Source organism: Microcaecilia unicolor, chromosome 8, assembly GCF_901765095.1.
Source record: "Microcaecilia unicolor chromosome 8, aMicUni1.1, whole genome shotgun sequence".
Classification (NCBI taxonomy): Eukaryota; Metazoa; Chordata; class Amphibia; order Gymnophiona; family Siphonopidae; genus Microcaecilia; species Microcaecilia unicolor.
Window position 1 is genome coordinate 106,274,222 of NC_044038.1, and position 19,909 is coordinate 106,294,130.

The window sequence follows — 19,909 nt, forward strand, 5'->3', positions numbered from 1 at the left end:
CTTATCTGACATCGCTGCCTGGATGTCCAACCGCCACCTGAAACTGAACATGGCCAAGACTGAGCTCATTGTCTTCCCACCTAAACCTACTTCTCTCCCTCCACTCTCTATCTCAGTCGACGGTACCCTCATCCTTCCCGTCTCATCTGCCCGCAACCTTGGAGTCATCTTCGACTCCTCCCTCTCCTTCTCTGCCCATATCCAGCAGACAGCCAAGACCTGTCGCTTCTTTCTCTACAACATCAACAAAATCTGCCCCTTCCTCTCTGAACACACCACCCGTACTCTTATCCACGCTCTCATTTCCTCTCACCTTGACTACTGCAATCTGCTCCTCACTGGCCTCCCACTTAACCATCTATCCCCCCTTCAATCCGTTCAGAACTCGGCTGCACGTCTTATCTTCCACCAAAACCGTTATGCGCACATTACTCCCCTCCTCAAGTCTCTTCACTGGCTTCCGATCAGACACCGCATACAATTCAAGCTCCTCCTACTAACCTTAACTCCTTCAGCAGCCATCGTCCGTTTTTTTTCACAGGACGGGAATATAGCAATAAAATGGCGGCTTCACGCCAAAACTTACCCCGATCAGAACGGCGTCCGCAGGACCTCCCCGGAGGAGCTGGGCACCACTCTCACCTCAGAAGACCGAGTCAACGAACTCCGGTCAAGCTGCACAGAACCAGGATCACTGGAAAAAGTCTCAGAACAGCCATGCAGTAAAAGCGCGCTTTTATTATTTTTTTTTACGCTGTGAGGAAAGTTGAAGGCAGGCAGCAACAGAGGGACTCTGGGAGGCAGGGGGAATGGGTAAGGCAGGGAAAGGGTGAACCTATATGCCTTTAAAGTGGGCACCACCAGCCACAGCACCCCTGCTCAACTGGCAAAGCACAGGAGCCACCCCAGGCAGTCTGAAATCCAGGAGCTGATCAAGCTACGTCCACACCTGCTGGGAGATAGAGAAATACTGAAGGCAGTTGAGGCTAGCTGTCCTAGAGGCACTATTGTCTTTCAGTGTTCTCTATTTCCACCTGCTGGTAGGTGGATACAACCCATCTGTTAATGGATTCATCTGCTGCTGATGACAAGGAAATGTGCAATTATGGTTCCTCTGATTCAGCCAATCACCTGCTATGGTTATAATGGTTTGATTAGATATGAACCGGGCAATTTCCTTTTCACTTACATTTTTGTTATCATGCATTTTGATTAGAGATGTGTTGTGAATATTATCATCATAACTGAGAGCCTTGGTTCAAAGCCTTTCTTGCTTCAGGATCTAAAAATGAGAAAAGCTTACAGGCCTTTAACTGTAATCTGAACTCTGAAGTTCAAGTAAGACTCCTGAGCTGTTGGGACACACCATGCAGCAAAATAAGGAAGGGCTAGGGTGCAAAAACCTCATAAACAGGATGGTGCAGTTTACCAACAGGGCATAGTCAGTTATGCCCAGGAAAATATGGTCAAACATGTAGAACTGAGTGGTCTTGCAGGAAGATGACCAGGTTTTCTGAGCAATGCTAAAAAAAAGCCAAGCACGTACGGTAAATGGTACCATATATGGTCACTAAGGTGGTGACTACAATATATTATATCCAATAAGGTATGTTACTGTCATTTTGTCTGTATCCTAAATGGGCATATAAAAAGGAGTGTACTTCCTATTTCTTTGGAGTGAGACAGTCACAGCCAGCACCTTTGTCCAAGCAGGGCTGCTCTCTCACATGAGAAACCAATCAATTGTATCTGCATTGGCAAGTAATCCAATTGCTTTCTCATAATTAGTCTTGATTATACATATATTTGGAGACTAATAAATAAAAGCATTTCATTGCTTGTATATTCTTTGGAGTCTCAGATATAGAAGTAATTCTTGTGCAGCAACGTTCTGTACTCCCAGTGAGATATCACTGATCTGCTAATAATACAAATACTTGAAAGGTATTTAATAAAGAGCAAACTGCTGCAGCCTTGGGTGATTTATTTCTTCCTAGGTAGGAATAAATTGACCCTAAAAAAATACATTGGTGACTCTGACGTGATTTGATGCGCTAGAGATGGTCTTATAGTAGTTAAAATTTAATGCCAAGAAATGCAGAATGATACATTTGAGGTGCAGAAATCCAAAGGTGATGCACCAGATAGGAGGAGAGAGATTAATAAGCACAGCTCAGAAGAGGAACAGGTGATGGTGGTGCTGTGAGGAACTCAAGGTGAATACAATGTGACAAAGCAGTGTTCACGGCCAGAAGGATGCTACGATGCACAGAAAGGCATAATCAGCAGAAGAAAGGAGGTGTTGATGCCCCTGTACAAGTCATTGGTGAAGACCCACGTCAAGTACTGTGTTCATTTTTGGAGGTCATATCTTGCTAAGGACATAAAAAGACGAAGTGGTTCAGAGAAAAGCGACAAAAATAGTATGTTTTCTGTGTCAGAAGACGAATGAGAGGCTTGAGGACCTGAACATTTACACCCTGGACAAAAGGAGAAACAGGGGTGATATGATACAGCCGTTCAAATACTTGAAAGGTATAAATTTACAAACAAACTTTTCCAGAGATGGGAAGGTGGCAGAACTTGAGGACAAGAATTAAGCTTTGGTGGTGGGGGGGGGGGGGGGGGGGGGGGCTGACTCAGGAAGGTAAAATTATGTATAATCATACCTGATAATTTTCTTTCCATTAATCATAGCTGATCAATCCATAGACTGGTGGGTTGTGTCCATCTACCAGCAGGTGGAGATAGAGAGCAAACTTTTGCCTCCCTATATGTGGTCATGTGCTGCCGGAAACTCCTCAGTATGTCGATATCAAAGCTCCATCCGCAGGACTCAGCACTTAGAGAATTACACCCACGAAGGGACACTCTGCCCAGCTCACCACCGCCGAAACGGGGGAGGGGAATTAACCCAGCTCATCCCCACACAAGTGGGGGAGGGGAATCCGTCCAGCTCATCCCCGCGGAGCGGGGGAGGGACACCACACCCGCCGATGCGGGGGGATCTGGCTATCCTGCAACCGCAACCGCGGGAGGAGCTGACTGACCCTAACACCGCCGAAGCGGGAGGGGTACAAAGCTGCCCTACAGCCGCACGAAGCGGGAGGGAGTGCCGGCAGAATTTTAAGTCTCAATCCAGACCCGTAAAACGGAGGGGAGAGGAATGCAGCAGCTCACTGTAACACAAACTCGTCTTAACTCTTGAAGAATCCAAGTGAAAAAACTTGAACACGAAGTCTTTCTGAAGTAACTGAAGACTAAACTTGAACCTGAAATGCAACCAGAATAAAAACAGTACAGATATCTGGGAGGGGCTATGGATTGATCAGCTATGATTAATGGAAAGAAAATTATCAGGTATGATTATACATAATTTTACCTTCCATATCATCAAGCTGATCAATCCATAGACTGGTGGGATGTACCGAAGCAGTACTCACCCAGGGCGGGACATTGAAATCCCTGACCTCAACACTGAAGCTCCAAACCGGGCCTCCGCCCGTGCAGCCACAGTCAAACGGTAATGCTTGGAGAATGTATGAGCCGAAGCCCAAGTTGCCGCCTTGCATATCTCTTCCAAGGAGACGGATCCGGCCTCTGCCATCGAGGCCGCCTGAGCTCTCGTGGAGTGAGCCTTCAGCTGGATAGGTGGCACCTTCCCCGCGGCCACATAAGCCGCTTCAATGGCTTCCTTGACCCATCTTGCCACTGTAGGCTTAGCAGCCTGCAGACCCTTACGAGGACCTGCAAACAGGACAAACAGATGATCCGATTTCCGGAAATCATTGGTCACTTCCAAGTATCTGATGATGACTCATCTCACATCCAGATATTTAAGAGCAGAGTACTCCTCTGGGTAGTCCTCCCTACGAAAGGAAGGGAGACAGAGCTGCTGATTCACATGGAAGCGAGAAACAATCTTGGGCAGGAAGGAAGGCACTGTGCGAATAGTCACTCCTGCCTCAGTGAACTGCAGAAAAGGCTCTCGACATGAGAGCGCCTGGAGCTCGGAAACTCTTCTGGCTGAAGTGATAGCCACCAAAAAGACTGCTTTCAACGTCAGGTCTTTCAGAGATGCCCTCGACAAGGGTTCAAAAGGCGGCTTCTGCAATGCTCTTAGCACCAGGTTGAGATTCCACGCAGGCACCACTGAGTGCAGAGGAGGGCGCAGGTGATTAACTCCCTTGAGAAAGCGCACCACATCTGGCTGCGAAGCCAGGGAAGCACCCTTCAGGCGGCCCCTGAAGCAAGCCAGAGCCGCTACCTGGACTTTAAGGGAACTGAGCGACAGGCCTTTCTCCAGACCTTCTTGCAGGAATGCCAACACTGAAGAAATTGGAGCAGTGAAGGGAGAAAGTGAGCCTGCTTCACACCACGCTGCAAAGATACGCCAAACCCTGGCGTAAGCAGTAGAAGTAGAGCGCTTCCTCGCTCTCAGCATAGTGGCGATGACCTTGTCTGAGAAGCCCTTCTTCCTCAGACGCTGCCGCTCAATAGCCAGGCCGTAAGACCAAAGGGGGAGGGATCCTCCATCACCACGGGACCCTGATGTAACAGGCCCTGCTCCACTGGCAGCCGCAGAGGATCGTCGACTGAGAGCCTGATCAAGTCCGCATACCAGGGACGCCTGGGCCAATCCGGACTCACCAGGATTACCCTGCCGGGATGCTTTGCCACCCGGTCTAGCACCCTGCCCAACATGGGCCAGGGCGGGAACACATAGAGAAGCTCTTGTGTCGGCCACTGTTGGAGAAGAGCATCTACTCCCAGGGATCGAGGGTCCCGTCCTCTGCTGAAAAAGCGCGGCACTTGGCAATTGGCCGATGACGCCATCAGATCTAGGCTCGGCTGGCCCCAGCGCTTCGTGATGTCCAAGAACGCCTGAGCAGATAGCTGCCACTCTCCGGGCTCCAAGGTATGGCGACTGAGAAAGTCCGCCTTGACATTCATGACTCCGGCAATGTGGGCCGCTGAAAGCTGCTCCAGGTTCGCTTCCGCCCACTGGCAAAGATTCATAGCCTCCTTGGCTAGAGGGGCGCTCTTGGTACCTCCCTGGCGGTTGACATAGGCCACAGCCGTGGCATTGTCCGACAGGACCCGTACAGGCTTCAACACCAGTACCGGGATGAACTCCAAAAGCGCCAACCGAATGGCTCTGAGTTCCAGGAGGTTGATAGACCACTTTGCCTCTGCAGGAGACCAGAGCCCCTGCGCTGTCCTTCCCAAGCAGTGGGCTCCCCAGCCCGACAACGAGGCGTCCGTCGTGACGACAATCCACTCTGGGGTCACCAGAGGCATTCCCGCAGACAACTTGTCTGTCTGCATCCACCAGCTCAGCGCCTTGCGCACTGCTGGGTCCAAGGGAAGGCGCACAGCATAATCCTCCGACATCGGAGTCCAGCGCTGCAGCAAAGAGTGTTGAAGTGGTCTCATATGAGCCCTGGCCCAGGGCACAACTTCCATCGTGGCCGTCATAGAGCCCAACAGCTGCACATAGTCCCAAGCCCGAAGGGGAGAGGCTACTAGGAACTGGTCCACCTGAGCCTGAAGTTTGACAATCCGATTGTCTGGCAGGAAAACTCTGCCCACTTGGGTGTCGAATCGAACTCCCAGGTACTCCAGGGACTGAGTCGGGCGCAGCTGGCTCTTCTCCCAGTTGATGATCCATCCCAGGGAGCTCAAAAGAGCAACTACCCGGTCCACAGCTTAGCCGCACTCTGCATAAGAGGGGGCTCGGATCAACCAGTCGTCCAGATAAGGATGGACTTGTACCCCTTCCTTTCGTAGGAAGGCCGCGATGACCACCATTACTTTGGAAAAGGTCCGCGGAGCAGTAGCCAACCCGAAAGGGAGGGCTCTGAACTGGAAGTGTCGTCCCAGGACTGCAAAACGCAGAAAGCGTTGATGAGGAGGCCAGATGGGAATATGCAGGTACGCTTCCTTGATGTCCAAGGATGCCAGGAACTCTCCTGCCTTCACTGCCGCTATAACAGAGCGGAGAGTCTCCATGCGAAAGTGCCGCACTTTCAAGGCCCGATTGACCCCTTTGAGGTCGAGGATAGGCCGGACAGAACCTCCTTTCTTTGGTACCACAAAGTAAATGGAGTAACGTCCCTTGCCAAGCTGACTTTCTGGCACCGGAACGACCGCGCCCAGGCGGATCAGATTGTCCAAGGTCTGCTGCACTGCCACAGCTTTGACCGGAGACTTGCAGGGAGAGAGTACAAACCCGTCTTTTAAGGGTCGGCAGAACTCTAGTTTGTAGCCGTCTCTGATGACTTCCAGCACCCACGCGTCTGAAGTTATTGTGGTCCACTCGCCCAGAAACGAGGACAGCCGTCCTCCAATCTGCACTGGGGCGTGGACCAAGACCCCGTCATTGGGTACGAGACCCTGGGGGAGGACCGGAGGGAGCACCTCCGGGACGGCGGTCTCTGCGAAAGGAATGCTGCTTGGGGGAGAAATTCCTCTTGAAGGAAGAGGGGGCAGAGGAACCCGACTTGCCCGGGCGGTACCGACGGGCTTCCTGCAACCGTCCTCTGGAGGTACCGGGACGAGAACTAGCCCGAGCCCTGACCTCTGGTAATTTCTTGCCCTTAGACGTGCCGAGATCGGTCACGATTTTGTCCAACTCGACCCCAAAGAGCAGCTTGCCTTTAAAAGGCAACCTAGCCAGGCGGGATTTAGAGGCGTGGTCAGCAGACCAATGTTTCAGCCAAAGCCACCGCCGCGCAGAGATTGTCTGAGCCATGCCTTTCGCTGAGGCTCTCAAGACATCATACAGCAAGTCTGCCAAATAGGCTAAGCCCGATTCCAGGGCCGGCCAATCAGCCCTCAAGGAATGATCCGAGGGGGAAGCCCGCTGCACCATAGTCAGGCACGCCCTGGCCACATAGGAGCCGCAAACTGAGGCCTGCAAACTTAAAGCAGCCGCCTCAAAGGACGCCCTTAAGGCCGCCTCCAATCTTCTGTCTTGGGCGTCCTTTAGGGCCGTGCCACCTTCCACCGGCAACGCCGTTTTCTTAGTCACCGCAGTGATTAAAGAATCCACGGTAGGCCACAGATAGGCCTCACGCTCACTCACAGCCAAAGGATAGAGGCGGGACATAGCCCTAGCCACTTTAAGGCTCGCTTCTGGGACATCCCATTGAGCCGAAATTAGGGTGTGCATGGCATCATGCACGTGGAAGGTTCTAGGCGGGCGCTTCGTCCCCAGCATAATGGCAGAGCCAACAGGGGCTGAGGGAGAGACGTCCTCTGGAGAGGAAATCTTCAAAGTGTCCATGGCCTGTAACAACAGGTTGGGCAAATCCCCTGGGCTAAAAAGCCGCGCTGCAGAGGGGTCATCCGCTCCATCCGAGCGGGGATCCGTCTCCTCCAAGGAATCCGCAAAGGACCGTTGGGAGATCTCAGACACGCTGCCCTCATCTACATCGGAGGAAACAAATTCCTCCAAGGCCTGGGAATCAACCCGAGGGCGTTTACCTCTGGGAACCTCAACCTCTTTACCAGACGAGGGAGCAGGGGCAGCGTTTTGCATGAGGAAAGCCTGATGCAGCAGCAAAACAAACTCGGGGGAGAAACCCCCCAGACTGTGCACTTCCGCAGCCTGGGCAACAGCCCTAGACGCACCCTCAACCGGCGCTCTCAAGAGCGGGGGAGAGACATGCTGCGCATCCAAAATGGCGTCCGGCGCGACACTCCGCAAAGGAGCCGCGCGGGAAGAACGGCGCTTAACTTTAGCCGCTTTTGTGCCGTCGCCCAAATTAAGGGCGTTCATGGCATTAATGTCTCCAACCTCAAGGGCGGCCCACGAAGAAGCCGTCCGAGCCGCGTGGCCGGCCAAGATGGCGGAGGCGAGGAGCGGGGGATGGGCGTTTATGGCGGGAAAAACCGCCACGCCGGAGGAAGGACCGGGACATTCATCGGTCACGAAACTGTCACCCAACAAGGGCGAATCAGGCTGTAAGACCCCCGCATCCCCTCTAGAAGCGCTCAAGCGATCCGGGGAGCGACCCTTTGCGCCCTCGCCCTCCGACGCCATATGCCATGAGGAGAAGAATCGGGGAACCCCCTGCCCGCTATAAAAAGGTAAAAATTACCTGCTGTCCGCTCCGAGCTGTAACGAACTGGTGTCCCAGTGAGTAGCTGCAATGAACGTTTAAATAAACGTCGAAATAAACGCCTTTAAGGACGTTTAAAATTTTTTTTTTTTTTTTTAACGGAGCCAGCGGGAGGGGGGAGAAAAGGAGGGACCTGGCACCACCAGGTTTGCACTTGCTCAAAAGAGCCCTCAACCCCAGGCACTCAACAAAACCTAAAAATTAGGCTTGGAGGCCTAGCCAGAGCTGCTGCTGTGTGTGACCACCACCTGCTGAGATAGAGAACATACTGGGGAGTTTCCGGCAGCACATGACCACATATAGGGAGGCAAAAGTTTGCTCTCTATCTCCACCTGCTGGTAGATGGACACAACCCACCAGTCTATGGATTGATCAGCTTGATGATATGGAAGTATTTTTTCATGGAGAGGGTGGTAGATATCGAGAATGCCCTCCCACGAGAGGTGGTGATGAAGAAAATGGCAACATAATTAAAAAATGTGTGGGGATAAAATCAAAGGAATCTTGTATAGAAGGCATGAAACCAAACAAGCCTAGAAGTGATCAGATGGAAACTTCATTAACTAGGAAGCAAAGCCGTTGCTGGGCAGATTTCTATGGTCTGTGCCCTGATCATGGCTGGACAGATTCTGTTTCAGTAGGAGAACAAGACCAGTACCAGGAAGACTTCTACGGCCTGCATCCTGAATATGAGAATAAGAAATCAAGATCAATTATACATATGTAGTATCACATCATACCTTATGCTATTAGTTTATCTTGTTGGGCAACCTGGATGGACCGTATAGTTCTTCATCTGCAGTCATCTACTATGTTACTACGTTATACCAATTGCTAACTTGAGCATTTGAAGCTCTATGTGCAGCAACTCCCACCTTGTAACGACTGTATAAATCCTCCAAATCTTCTGGCTCAGGACCCAGGAAAGAGAGGCCGGTCAGAGGTCTGGAGATGGACAGCACAGGAGCTTCTTCCTGGAGGAGATAAAAGAAGGAGCTTAAGTAAGTTTTCCTGTTCAGTACCTGCACAAATCAACAATTTGAGAAGGTTCCGAGATAGACAAATGAAAAAGCTGTATACTAATGCCCAAAATCCCAGTACTAAAGGAAGAGGCTGACTTGGATTTAGAGAGTCCCGGAAAAACCATGAATGTGATGTATTTACACTGGGCCAGTCTATGCAGAAAGAAAAAAAGAACGGAATGTCAATATACAGTAGGATGCTGATTATCCAGACTAACCTCAGTGGAGGGCAGTCTGGATAATCAAAAATCCAGATGATTGGACAAACCTTTTAGAAGAGATTGTACCTACCTGTTTGAAAAGAGCACATATTCTGATAATTGTATGTTTAACATTATTTTTTTCAACAATAAATGGGGGGAAAAATACCGAACTACAGTACTGTATTTGTAATACATACACTATTGTATTTCTTTTTAAAAAGGAACTAATTCTTAATTGTTTCAGTACCAATGTTCATTTCCCTACTGCAAGATCACGTAGTCTCTTCGGGAGCTGGGTCACACTGCTTTTTTTCTGCTTTTCCAGTCAAGCCAAAACATCAAAAGGCTTCTGCATATGCTGGTCCCATATCAGCATTAACCTGGTGATCATCATCAGTTTCTGATTCGTGCTCCTTGTCTTATACTAATTATACTAATTCCACAATTTCATCATCTGTTATGATCAGATACCCTGGATCATTAGCATCACTGCATATCCATTCGCTGGCATTCTCTACATCACAATCAGAGCAGCCAAGAACTTGTAGAGCATCCTTAGCAATGTTTTTAAGCGCATCTTCTTCTTCATCTCCATGTCAGATATGCTTAGAATAATGTTTCACGCATTTTTTTAGGGTTTGGTTTTTAGCTAAATTCAAAAGCGTCAGCAAACATGTAGGAACAATCTTTTATATTCAGATCTCTTATGCCACATTCATCTTCAACATTGCCAATAGAAGTTTCTGTAACAATTGTTTCCTGTAAAAGTCGTTTCAAGGAAACGATAACTGCTTGATCCATTGGCTGCATTACAGAGGTCAAATCTGGAGGCAAAAATAGCACTTTGAATCTACCTTTCACTCACTCTAAGCTTTCAGCTGTGGGATTCAACAGCACATTGTCCAACAATAAAATGATGCTTCCGTCTTTTCCTGTATAAAGCTGAAATCTTTTCACCTCTGGTACAAAGCAAGTATTACTACTACTACTACTATTTAGCATTTCTATAGCGCTACAAGGCATACGCAGCGCTGCACAAACATAGAAGAAAGACAGTCCCTGCTCAAAGAGCTCTAATACACAAAAAATAAAGTAAGCAAATCAAATCAATTAATGTGAACGGGAAGGAAGAGAGGAGGGTAGGTGGAGGCGAGTGGTTACAAGTGGTTACGAGTCAAAAGCAATGTTAAAGAGGTGGGCTTTCAGTCTAGATTTAAAGGTGGCCAAGGATGGGGCAAGACGTAGGGGCTCAGGAAGCTTATTCCAGGCGTAGGGTGCAGCAAGACAGAAGGCACGAAGTCTGGAGTTGGCAGTAGTGGAGAAGGGAACAGATAAGAAGGATTTATCCATGGAGCGGAGTGCACGGGAAGGGGTGTAGGGAAGGACGAGTGTGGAGAGATACTGGGGAGCAGCAGAGTGAATACATTTATAGGTTAGTAGAAGAAGTTTGAACAGGTTGCGAAAACGGATAGGGAGCCAGTGAAGGGTCTTGAGGAGAGGGGTAGTATGAGTAAAGCGACCCTGGCGGAAGATGAGACGGGCAGCAGAGTTTTGAACCGACTGGAGAGGTGACTAAGTGGGAGGCCAGCAAGAAGCAGATTGCAGTAGTCTAAACGAGAGGTGACAAGGGTGTGGATGAGTGCTCGGAAAGAAAGGGGCGGATTTTACGGATGTTGTAAAGAAAGAAACGACAGGTCTTGGCGATCTGCTGGATATGAGCAGAGAAGGAGAGAGAAGAGTCAAAGATGACCCCAAGGTTTCGAGCTGAGGAGACAGGGAGAATGAGAGCGCCATCAACAGAAATAAAAAACGGGGGGAGCGGGGAGGTGGGTTTGGGGGGGAAAATGAGAAGCTCGGTTTTGGTCATATTTAATTTCAGGTAGCGTTGAGACATCCAGACAGCAATGTCAGACAAGCACGCTGAAACTTTGGTTTGGATGCAAGGTGAGCTATCAGGGGTAGAAAGGTAGATTTGGGAGTCATCAGCATAGAGATGGTAGGAAAAGCCATGGGATGAGATTAATGAACCAAGGGAAGAAGTGTAGATAGAAAAGAGGAGGGGACCAAGAACAGAACCCTGAGGTACGCCGACAGGCAGAGGGATAGAAGTAGAAGAGGATCCACCACTAAAGGTGGAGGGAGAGGTAGGAAGAGAACCAAGAAAGGACAGAGCCCTGGAATCCAAGTGAGGACAGGGTATTGAGAAGTATGCTGTGATCGACAGTGTCAAAGCAGCGGAAAGATCAAGAAGAATGAGGATGGAATATTGACCTCTGAATTTAGCCAGTAATAGGTCATTGGAGACTTTAGTAAGCGCAGTTTCGGTTGAGTGGAGAGGGCAAAAACCAGATTGTAATGGGTAAAGAATAGCATGTGAGGAGAGAAAATCAAGGCAGCGGCGGTGAACAGCACGCTCAAGTAATTTGGAGAGAAAAGGAAGGAGGGAGATGGGTCGGTAATTAGAGGGACAAGTAGGGTCAAGTGAAGGCTTCTTAAGGAGAGGTGTGACCACAGCATGTTTAAAGGCAGCAGGGACAGTTGCAGTGGAAAGTGAGAGGTTGAGAATGTGACAGATAAAAGGAATAAGAGTAGGAGAGATGGCATTAAGAAGGTGGGTGGGAATGGGATCAGAGGAACAGGTGGTACATTTTGAGGAAGAAAGGAGAAGTGTAGTTTCCTCAATAGTAACTTCAGGAAAGGAGGAAAGGGAATGAGGGGAAGGAGAGAGAGGGGGACGGACTAGTGGAGGGAGAGGTGGTGAGGTAGAGAAAGCAAGGTTTATCTTTTGAACCTTGTTGTGAAAGAATTCAGCAAGGGTCTGAGGAGATAATGAAGGGGGAGTTGGGGGAGGGGGCACCTTGAGGAGAGAGTTCAATGTGGTGAAGAGAAGTCCAGGATTAGAGCCAAGAGAGTTGGTCAGTTGGATATAATAATCCTGTTTGGCACGTAAAAGAGCAGATTGGAAGGAGGTCAGCATGAACTTAAAGTGTAAGAAATCAGCAAGGGCCCGAGATTTCCGCCAGAGGCGTTCGGCGGAGCGGGTACAGGAACGTAGGTAGCGGATGGTGCCACAGTAGAGAGGAGGTTTGAAACATGGGAGGATAGAGATGAAGGGTCAATATCATGAAGATTCCTAGATAAATTAGATAGGATAGGACGGAACTGGGAGGGGGGAGATTTAAGTGTGAAAGTTATAAGATGGTGATCAGAGGAGGGATGATCAGAGGCAAGGAAACTAGAAGGTGAACAGTTGGAGGAGAAGATGAGATCAAGACAGTGACCATTTTGATGAGTGGGGGAGGTGGAGCATAGTTGGAGATTAAAGGACGACGTTAAAGCGAGTAACTTGGAAATAGAAGAGTTGGAAGGATCATTAGCAGGAATATTAAAGTCACCAAGGATGAGAGAGGGGGAGGAAGGATCATGGAAGAAGGCAAGCCAGGCGTCAAAGTCACTGAGAAAGGATGAAAGGGACTTACCAGGGGGACAATAAATGACCGCTATTCGAAGAGGCAGAGGAGAGAAAAGGCGGATAGAGTGGACTTCAAAGGAGGAAAAACAGTGAGATTGAGGTGGAAGAAGGGGTTGAAATCTGGAGGAGGGAGAGAGAAGTAGTCCAACACCGCCCCCACGGCCAGCAGGGCGAGGAGTATGTGAAAATAGATAACCGCCATGGCACAGGGCTGCGACTGAAGCAGAGTCATCAGGGCAGAGCCAGGTTTCTGTTATGGCGAGCAGATGGAGGTGACGCGAGATAAAGAGGTCCTGGATATAGGGGAGTTTGTTACAGATAGAGAAGGGCAGAGAAGAGGAGGGGAGTAGAGGAATAGAGATGAGGTTAGAGAGGTCACAGTGAGATCTGTAGAGTTTGGATAATAGTTGGTGAGGAGGGCCAGGATTGGGATTGATGTCACCAGCTGAGAGTAAGAGAAGGAGTAAAAGAGAGCGGAGGAGAGTAGGAGAGGTGTGGCCACGAAGGCGTCGAAGGCGAGAGGTATTTAGGTGGAATGGGGAAGGCAAAATGGAGGGAAGAAAGAGACGGAGATTAAAAACCAAAAGGGAGGAAGAGGGTAGGAGAGAAGGTGAGGTGATGAAGTCAATGGATGGGAAGGGACAGAGCTAGGAAGAGAATGTGAATAGGGGCCATAAACGATTAAGGTACTTTAGCAACTGGAAAAAGATTAGATACAAAGAGAAAAATGCCCCTCTCAGCTGAGGAAAGGCTTACCAGGGGTTAGGCCGAAGCCAGCATTCCTCCCCCTGAGGGTCGCCTGATCCTAGCCAAAAAGCACCTGGAAACTCTGTGCACTTGGAGAGAAGGCCCTGTGAAGATCGGGATGGAACTGGAGTCACCCCGGATACAGCTGTGAGGAAATGCAGAAGGGCTGCAAGTCCTCCACAGCACCTGAACGGCGCGCTGCACCTAGAACGGAGGCCCTGAGTGGATCGGGGTGGACCTGGGTGTCACTCCGGAGAAGGCTGTAAGGATATGCAGATGAGCTGCAAGTCCTCCACAGCACCTGAAAGGTAGCCGGTGGTAGAGGTGAGCACCTCTCAGCTGAGGAAAGGCTTACCAGGGGTTAGGCCGAAGCCAGCATTCCTCCCCCTGAGGGTCACCTGATCCTAGCCAAAAAGCACCTGGAAACTCTGTGCACTTGGAGAGAAGGCCCTGTGAAGATCGGGGTGGAACTGGAGTCACCCCGGATACAGCTGTGAGGAAATGCAGAAGGGCTGCAAGTCCTCCACAGCACCTGGAGGCAGCGCTGGGCACCTAGAGCGGAGGCCCTGAGTGGATCGGGGTGGACCTGGGTGTCACCCCGGAGAAGGCTGTAAGGATATGCAGATGAGCTGCAAGTCCTCCACAGCACCTGAAAGGCAGCCGGTGGTAGAGGTGAGCACCTCTCAGCTGAGGAAAGGCTTACCAGGGGTTAGGCCGAAGCCAGCATTCCTCCCCCTGAGGGTCGCCTGATCCTAGCCAAAAAGCACCTGGAAACTCTGTGCACTTGGAGAGAAGGCCCTGTGAAGATCGGGGTGGAACTGGAGTCACCCCGGATACAGCTGTGAGGAAATGCAGAAGGGCTGCAAGTCCTCCACAGCACCTGGAGGGAGCGCTGGGCACCTAGAGCGGAGGCCCTGAGTGGATCGGGGTGGACCTGGGTGTCACCAGGAGAAGGCTGTAAGGATATGCAGATGAGCTGCAAGTCCTCCACAGCACCTGAAAGGCAGCCGGTGGTAGAGGTGGGCACCTCTCAGCTGAGGAAAGGCTTACCAGGGGTTAGGCCGAAGCCAGCATTCCTCCCCCTGAGGGTCGCCTGATCCAGTATCATACCAGTTGAGGAAAACTTCACAATTCATCCAGGCTTTTTTTTTTTTTGGCTTCTAACAGTGGTAGCTTATGTATGTTTTTGAAGGCACAAGGATTTTTAGATTTACCAATTAGCAATAACTCCCAACTTATGACTTCCAGTTGCATTTCCTACCACCAACAGTGTGACACGTTCTTTGGATGACTTAAAACCAGGCGCTGATTGTTCCTTATGACTAATCAGTGATTTATTAGGAAATGGATTTCCAATTCAAACCAGTTTTGTCTGCATTATTAAGACAAATCATGGCCATAGCTCTCGACAAGGCATTAAATTGTACAAGAAAGTCATTAGCCACTGCCAAATTTACAGAAAGTTTTTCAATCTGTCTAATTCCATGGCAGTGTTTAAAATTTCGAAGCCATTCGATGCTGGCATTGAATTCAGAATCCCTATAAAGTTGCCAATTGAAAAAGGTAAAATTATGTATCATACCTGATAATTTTCTTTCCCTTAATCATAGCCGATCAATCCATAGACTGGTGGGCTGTGTCCATCTACCAGCAGGTGGAGATAGAGAGCAATCTTTTGCCTCCCTATATGTGGTCATGTGCTGCCGGAAATTCCTCAGTATGTCGATATCAAAGCTCCATCCGCAGGACTGAGCACTTAAGAGAATTACACCCACAAAGGGACACTCTGCCCAGCTCACCACCGCCGAAGCGGGGGAGGGGAAATATTCCTGCGCACCACCGCCGGGGCGGTGGGCGGGAAACCACACCCGCCGACGCGGGGGGGAACTGGCATATCCTGCTACCGCAACCGCGGGAGGAGCTGGCTTACCCTAACACCGCCGAAGTGGGAGGGATACAAAGCTACCCTACAGCCGCACGAAGCGGGAGGGAGCGCCGGCATAATTTGGTTATCAATCCAGCCACCGCCGAAACGGGGGGAGAGGAAGCAGCAGATCACTGTAACACAAAATCGTCTCAACTCGAAGAGACTTCAATTGGAAGAACTTGAACACGAAGTCCTCGTGAACAGGAAATGAAGACTGAACTTGAACCTCAAATATAACCAGAACACAAACAATACAGATATCTGGGAGGGGCTATGGATTGATCGGCTATGATTAAGGGAAAGAAAATTATCAGGTATGATACATAATTTTACCTTCCCTATCATCAAGCCGATCAATCCATAGACTGGTGGGATGTACCGAAGCAGAATTCACCCAGGGCGGGACATGGAAATCCCTGAACGCAAAACTGAAGCCGCAAACTGGGCCTCGGCCCGAGCAGCCACATCCAAGCGGTAATGCCATGAGAAGGTATGAGCCGACGACCACGTAGCCGCTCTGCAAATCTCTTCCAAGGAGACAGATCTGGACTCCGCCATCGAGGCTGCTTGTGCTCTAGTAGTGTGTGCCTTCAGCTGAATAGGCGGAATCTTCCCTGCCACCACATAAGCTGACGCGATCGACTCCTTGACCCAACGTGCCACCGTAGGCCTAGATGCCTGCAGACCCTTACGAGGGCCTGCGAACAGCACGAACAGATGATCAGACTTCCGGAAATTATTGGTCACTTCCAAGTATCTGATGACCCGTCTAACATCCAGGTATTTGAGCGCAGGGTACTCCTCTGGATAATCCTCCCTACGAAAGGAGGGTAGGTAAAGCTGCTGATTCACATGGAATCGAGAAACGATCTTGGGCAGGAAGGAAAGCACTGGGCGAATCGATACTCCTGCCTCAGTGAATCGCAGGAACGGTTCTCCACACGAGAGCGCCTGGAGCTCGGAAACTCTTCTGGCTGATGTGATAGCCACCAGGAAGACTGCTTTCAACGTCAGGTCCTTCAGCGATGCCCTTGGCAAGGGCTCGAAGGGCGGCTTCTGCAAGGTCCATAGCACCAGATTGAGAAAGCGTACCACATCTGGCTGTGAAGCCAGGGAAGCCTCCTTCAGACGACCCCTGAAGCAAGCTAGAACGGCCACCTGGACTTTCAGCGAACTGAGCGACAGGCCTTTCTCCAGCCCCTCTTGCAGGAACGCCAACACTGAAGATATTGGAGCAGTGAAGGGCGATACAGAGCCTGCCTCGCACCACAACGCAAAAGTACGCCAAACCCTGGCGTAAGTGGTGGAAGTAGAGCGCTTCCTCGCTCTCAGCATAGTGGCGATGACCTTGTCTCAGAAGCCCTTCTTCCTCAGCCGCTTCCGCTCAAGAGCCAGGCCGTAAGACCAAAGGGAGAGGGATCCTCCATCACCACGGGACCCTGATATAAGAGGCCCCGCTCCGCTGGCAGCCGCAGAGGGCCGTCCACCGAGAGTCTGACTAAGTCCGCATACCAGGGACGTCTGGGCCAATCCGGACCCACCAGGATCACCCGGCCCGGGTGCTTTGCCACCCGGCCTAGCACCCTGCCCATCATGGGCCAGGGCGGGAACACGTAGAGAAGCTTCTGTGCCGGCCACTGCTGGAGAAGAGCATCGACTCCCAGAGATCGAGGGTCACGTCTTCTGCTGAAAAAACACGGCACTTGGCATTTGGCCGAGGACGCCATCAGATCCAGGCTCGGCCGGCCCCAGCGTTTCGTGATGTCCAAGAACGCCCCGAGCAGACAGTTGCCACTCTCCGGGATCCAAGGTATGGCGACTGAGAAAGTCCGCCTTGACATTCATGACTCCCGCAATGTGGGCCGCCAACAGCTGTTACAGATTTGCTTCCGCCCACAGGCATAGCTTCATGGCCTCCTTGGCTATAGGGGCGCTTCTGGTGTCTCCCTGGCGATTGACATAGGCCAGAGCCGTGGCATTGTCCGACAGGACCCGTACAGGCCTCAGCACCAGTACCGGGAGAAACTCTAGAAGCGCCAACCGAATGGCTGGGAGCTCCAGGAGGTTGATGGACCATGTCGTCTCTGCAGGAGACCAGAGCCCCTGCGCTGTCCGTCCCAGGCAGTGGGCTCCCCAGCCCGTCAAGCAGGTGTCCGTCGTGACGACAATCCACTCCGGGGTCGTAAGAGGCATTCCTGCGGACAGCTTGCCTGGCCTCAGCCACCAGCTCAGCGTCTTTCGCACCGCTAGATCCAAAGGAAGGCGTACAGCGTAATCCTCCGAGACTGGAGTCCACCGCCGCAGAAGAGAGTGCTGTAGCGGTCTCATATGAGCCCTGGCCCAGGGCACTACCTCCATCGTGGCCGTCATGGAGCCCAACAGCTGCACATAGTCCCAAGTTTCAGACCCAGGTGGACCAGTTCCTAGCCTCCTCTACTCGAGACTAGGAACTGGTCCACCTGGGTCTGAAACTTGACGCTCCGGTTGTCCGGCAGGAACACTCTGCTCATTTGGGTGTCGAATCGAACTCCCAGATACTCCAGGGACTGAGTCGGGCGCAGCTGGCTTTTCTCCCAGTTGATGATCCATCCCAGGGAGCTCAGAAGAGCAATGACCCTGTCTGTATCTCTCCCGCACTCCGCATAGGAAAAGGCTCGGATCAGCCAGTCGTCCAGATAGGGATGGACTTGCACTCCCTCCTTGCGGAGGAAGGCCGCGATAACCACCATTACTTTGGAGAAGGTCCGCGGAGCCGTAGCCAACCCGAACGATAGGGCTCTGAACTGGAAGTGTCGGCCCAGCGCTGCAAAGCGCAGAAAGCTCTGATGAGGCGGCCAGATGGGAATATGTAGGTAAGCTTCCTTGATGTCCAGGGAGGCCAGGAATTCTCCCTTTTTCACCGCAGCTATTACGGAGCGGAGGGTCTCCATCCGGAAGTGCCGAACTTTCAAGGCCTGATTGACTCCCTTGAGGTCGAGAATAGACCGAGCAGACCCTTCTTTCTTTGGCACCACAAAGTAAATGGAGTAGCGCCCCTTGCCAAGCTGATCTACTGGCACCGGGACCACCGCGCCCAGGCGGATCAGGTTGCTCAAAGTCTGCTGCACGGCAGCTGCTTTGACCTGAGACTTGCAAGGAGAGTTTACAAACCCGTTTCTTAGGGGTCGGCAGAACTCTAGCTTGTAGCCGTCTCTGATGACTTCCAGAACCCAAGCGTCTGAAGTTACCCTGGTCCACTCGCCCAGAAACGAGGACAACCTTCCTCCTATCTGCACTGGGCCACGGACCAGGTCCCCGTCATTGGGTACGTGCCCCTGGGGGCGGGCCGGAGGACTAACCTCCGGGACGGCAGTCCCTACGAAAGGAATGCTGCTTGGGGGAGAAGTTCCGTTTGAAGGAAGCGGAGGCAGAGGAGGCCGACTTGCCTGAGCTATACCGACGGGCTTCCTGGAATCGGCCCTTAGAGGAACCAGGACGGGCACTGCCGGCCCGAGTCCTGACCTCCAGCAACCTCTTGCCCTTGGACGTGCCGAGCTCCATCACGATCTTGTCCAGCTCGTCCCCAAAGAGCAGCTTGCCTTTTAAAAGGCAACCTGGCTAGGCGAGATTTAGAGGCATGGTCAGCAGACCAGTGCTTCAGCCAGAGCCACCGTCGCGCAGAGACTGTCCGAGCCATGCCCTTGGCCGAGGCTCTCAAAACATCATACAGCAAGTCTGCCAAGTAGGCCAGATCCGACTCCAGGGTCGGCCATTCCGCCCTCCAGGAAGGGTCCAAGAGGGAAGTCCGCTGCAAAACAGTCAGGCACGCCCTAGCCACGTAGGAGCCGCAAACCAAGGCTTGCAAACTCAGAGTGGCCGCCTCAAAGGACGACTTTAAGGCCGCGTCCATTCTCCTGTCTTGGGCGTCCTTCAGGGCACTGCCACCTTCCACCGGCAGCGCCGTTTTCTTAGTCACGGCAGTGATTAAGGAATCTACCATGGGCCAGACAAAGGCTTCCCATTCCCCCTCAGGAAAGGGGTACAGGCGGGACATAGCCCTGGCTACTTTCAGGCTCGCCTCAGGGGCATCCCATTGCGCTGAAATTAAGGTCTGCATAGCTTCATGAACGTGGAAGGTTCTAGGTGGGCGCTTCGTTCCCAGCATAATGGCGGAGCCAGAGAGGCTGAGAGAGAGCCTTCCTCCGGAGAGGCAATCTTCAAAATGCTCATGGCCTGCACAAGCAGGTTGGGCAAATCCTCTGAACGAAAAAGCAGCGCTGCAGAGGGGTCGTCCACTCCATCCGAGTGGGGATCAGTCTCTTCCATCGATTCCGCTAAGGATCTCTGGGAGAACTCAGACACGCTGCCGTCATCCATATCACAGGAGACCGAGTCCCCCAAGGGTGGAAGATCCACCTGAGGGCGCTTAAGCA

The 19,909-nt window shown here is 51.4% G+C and overlaps 1 protein-coding gene across 1 annotated transcript in view; it reads right to left on the minus strand.

The window, feature by feature from the left end:
* Positions 1-19,909, minus strand: part of PSMC4 (proteasome 26S subunit, ATPase 4) — a 360,239-nt gene that overhangs the window by 275,148 nt on the left and 65,182 nt on the right. Inside the window, 1 exon segment of the mRNA XM_030212086.1 lies at positions 9,002-9,100. Coding sequence (XP_030067946.1) covers positions 9,002-9,100 — 99 coding nt within the window.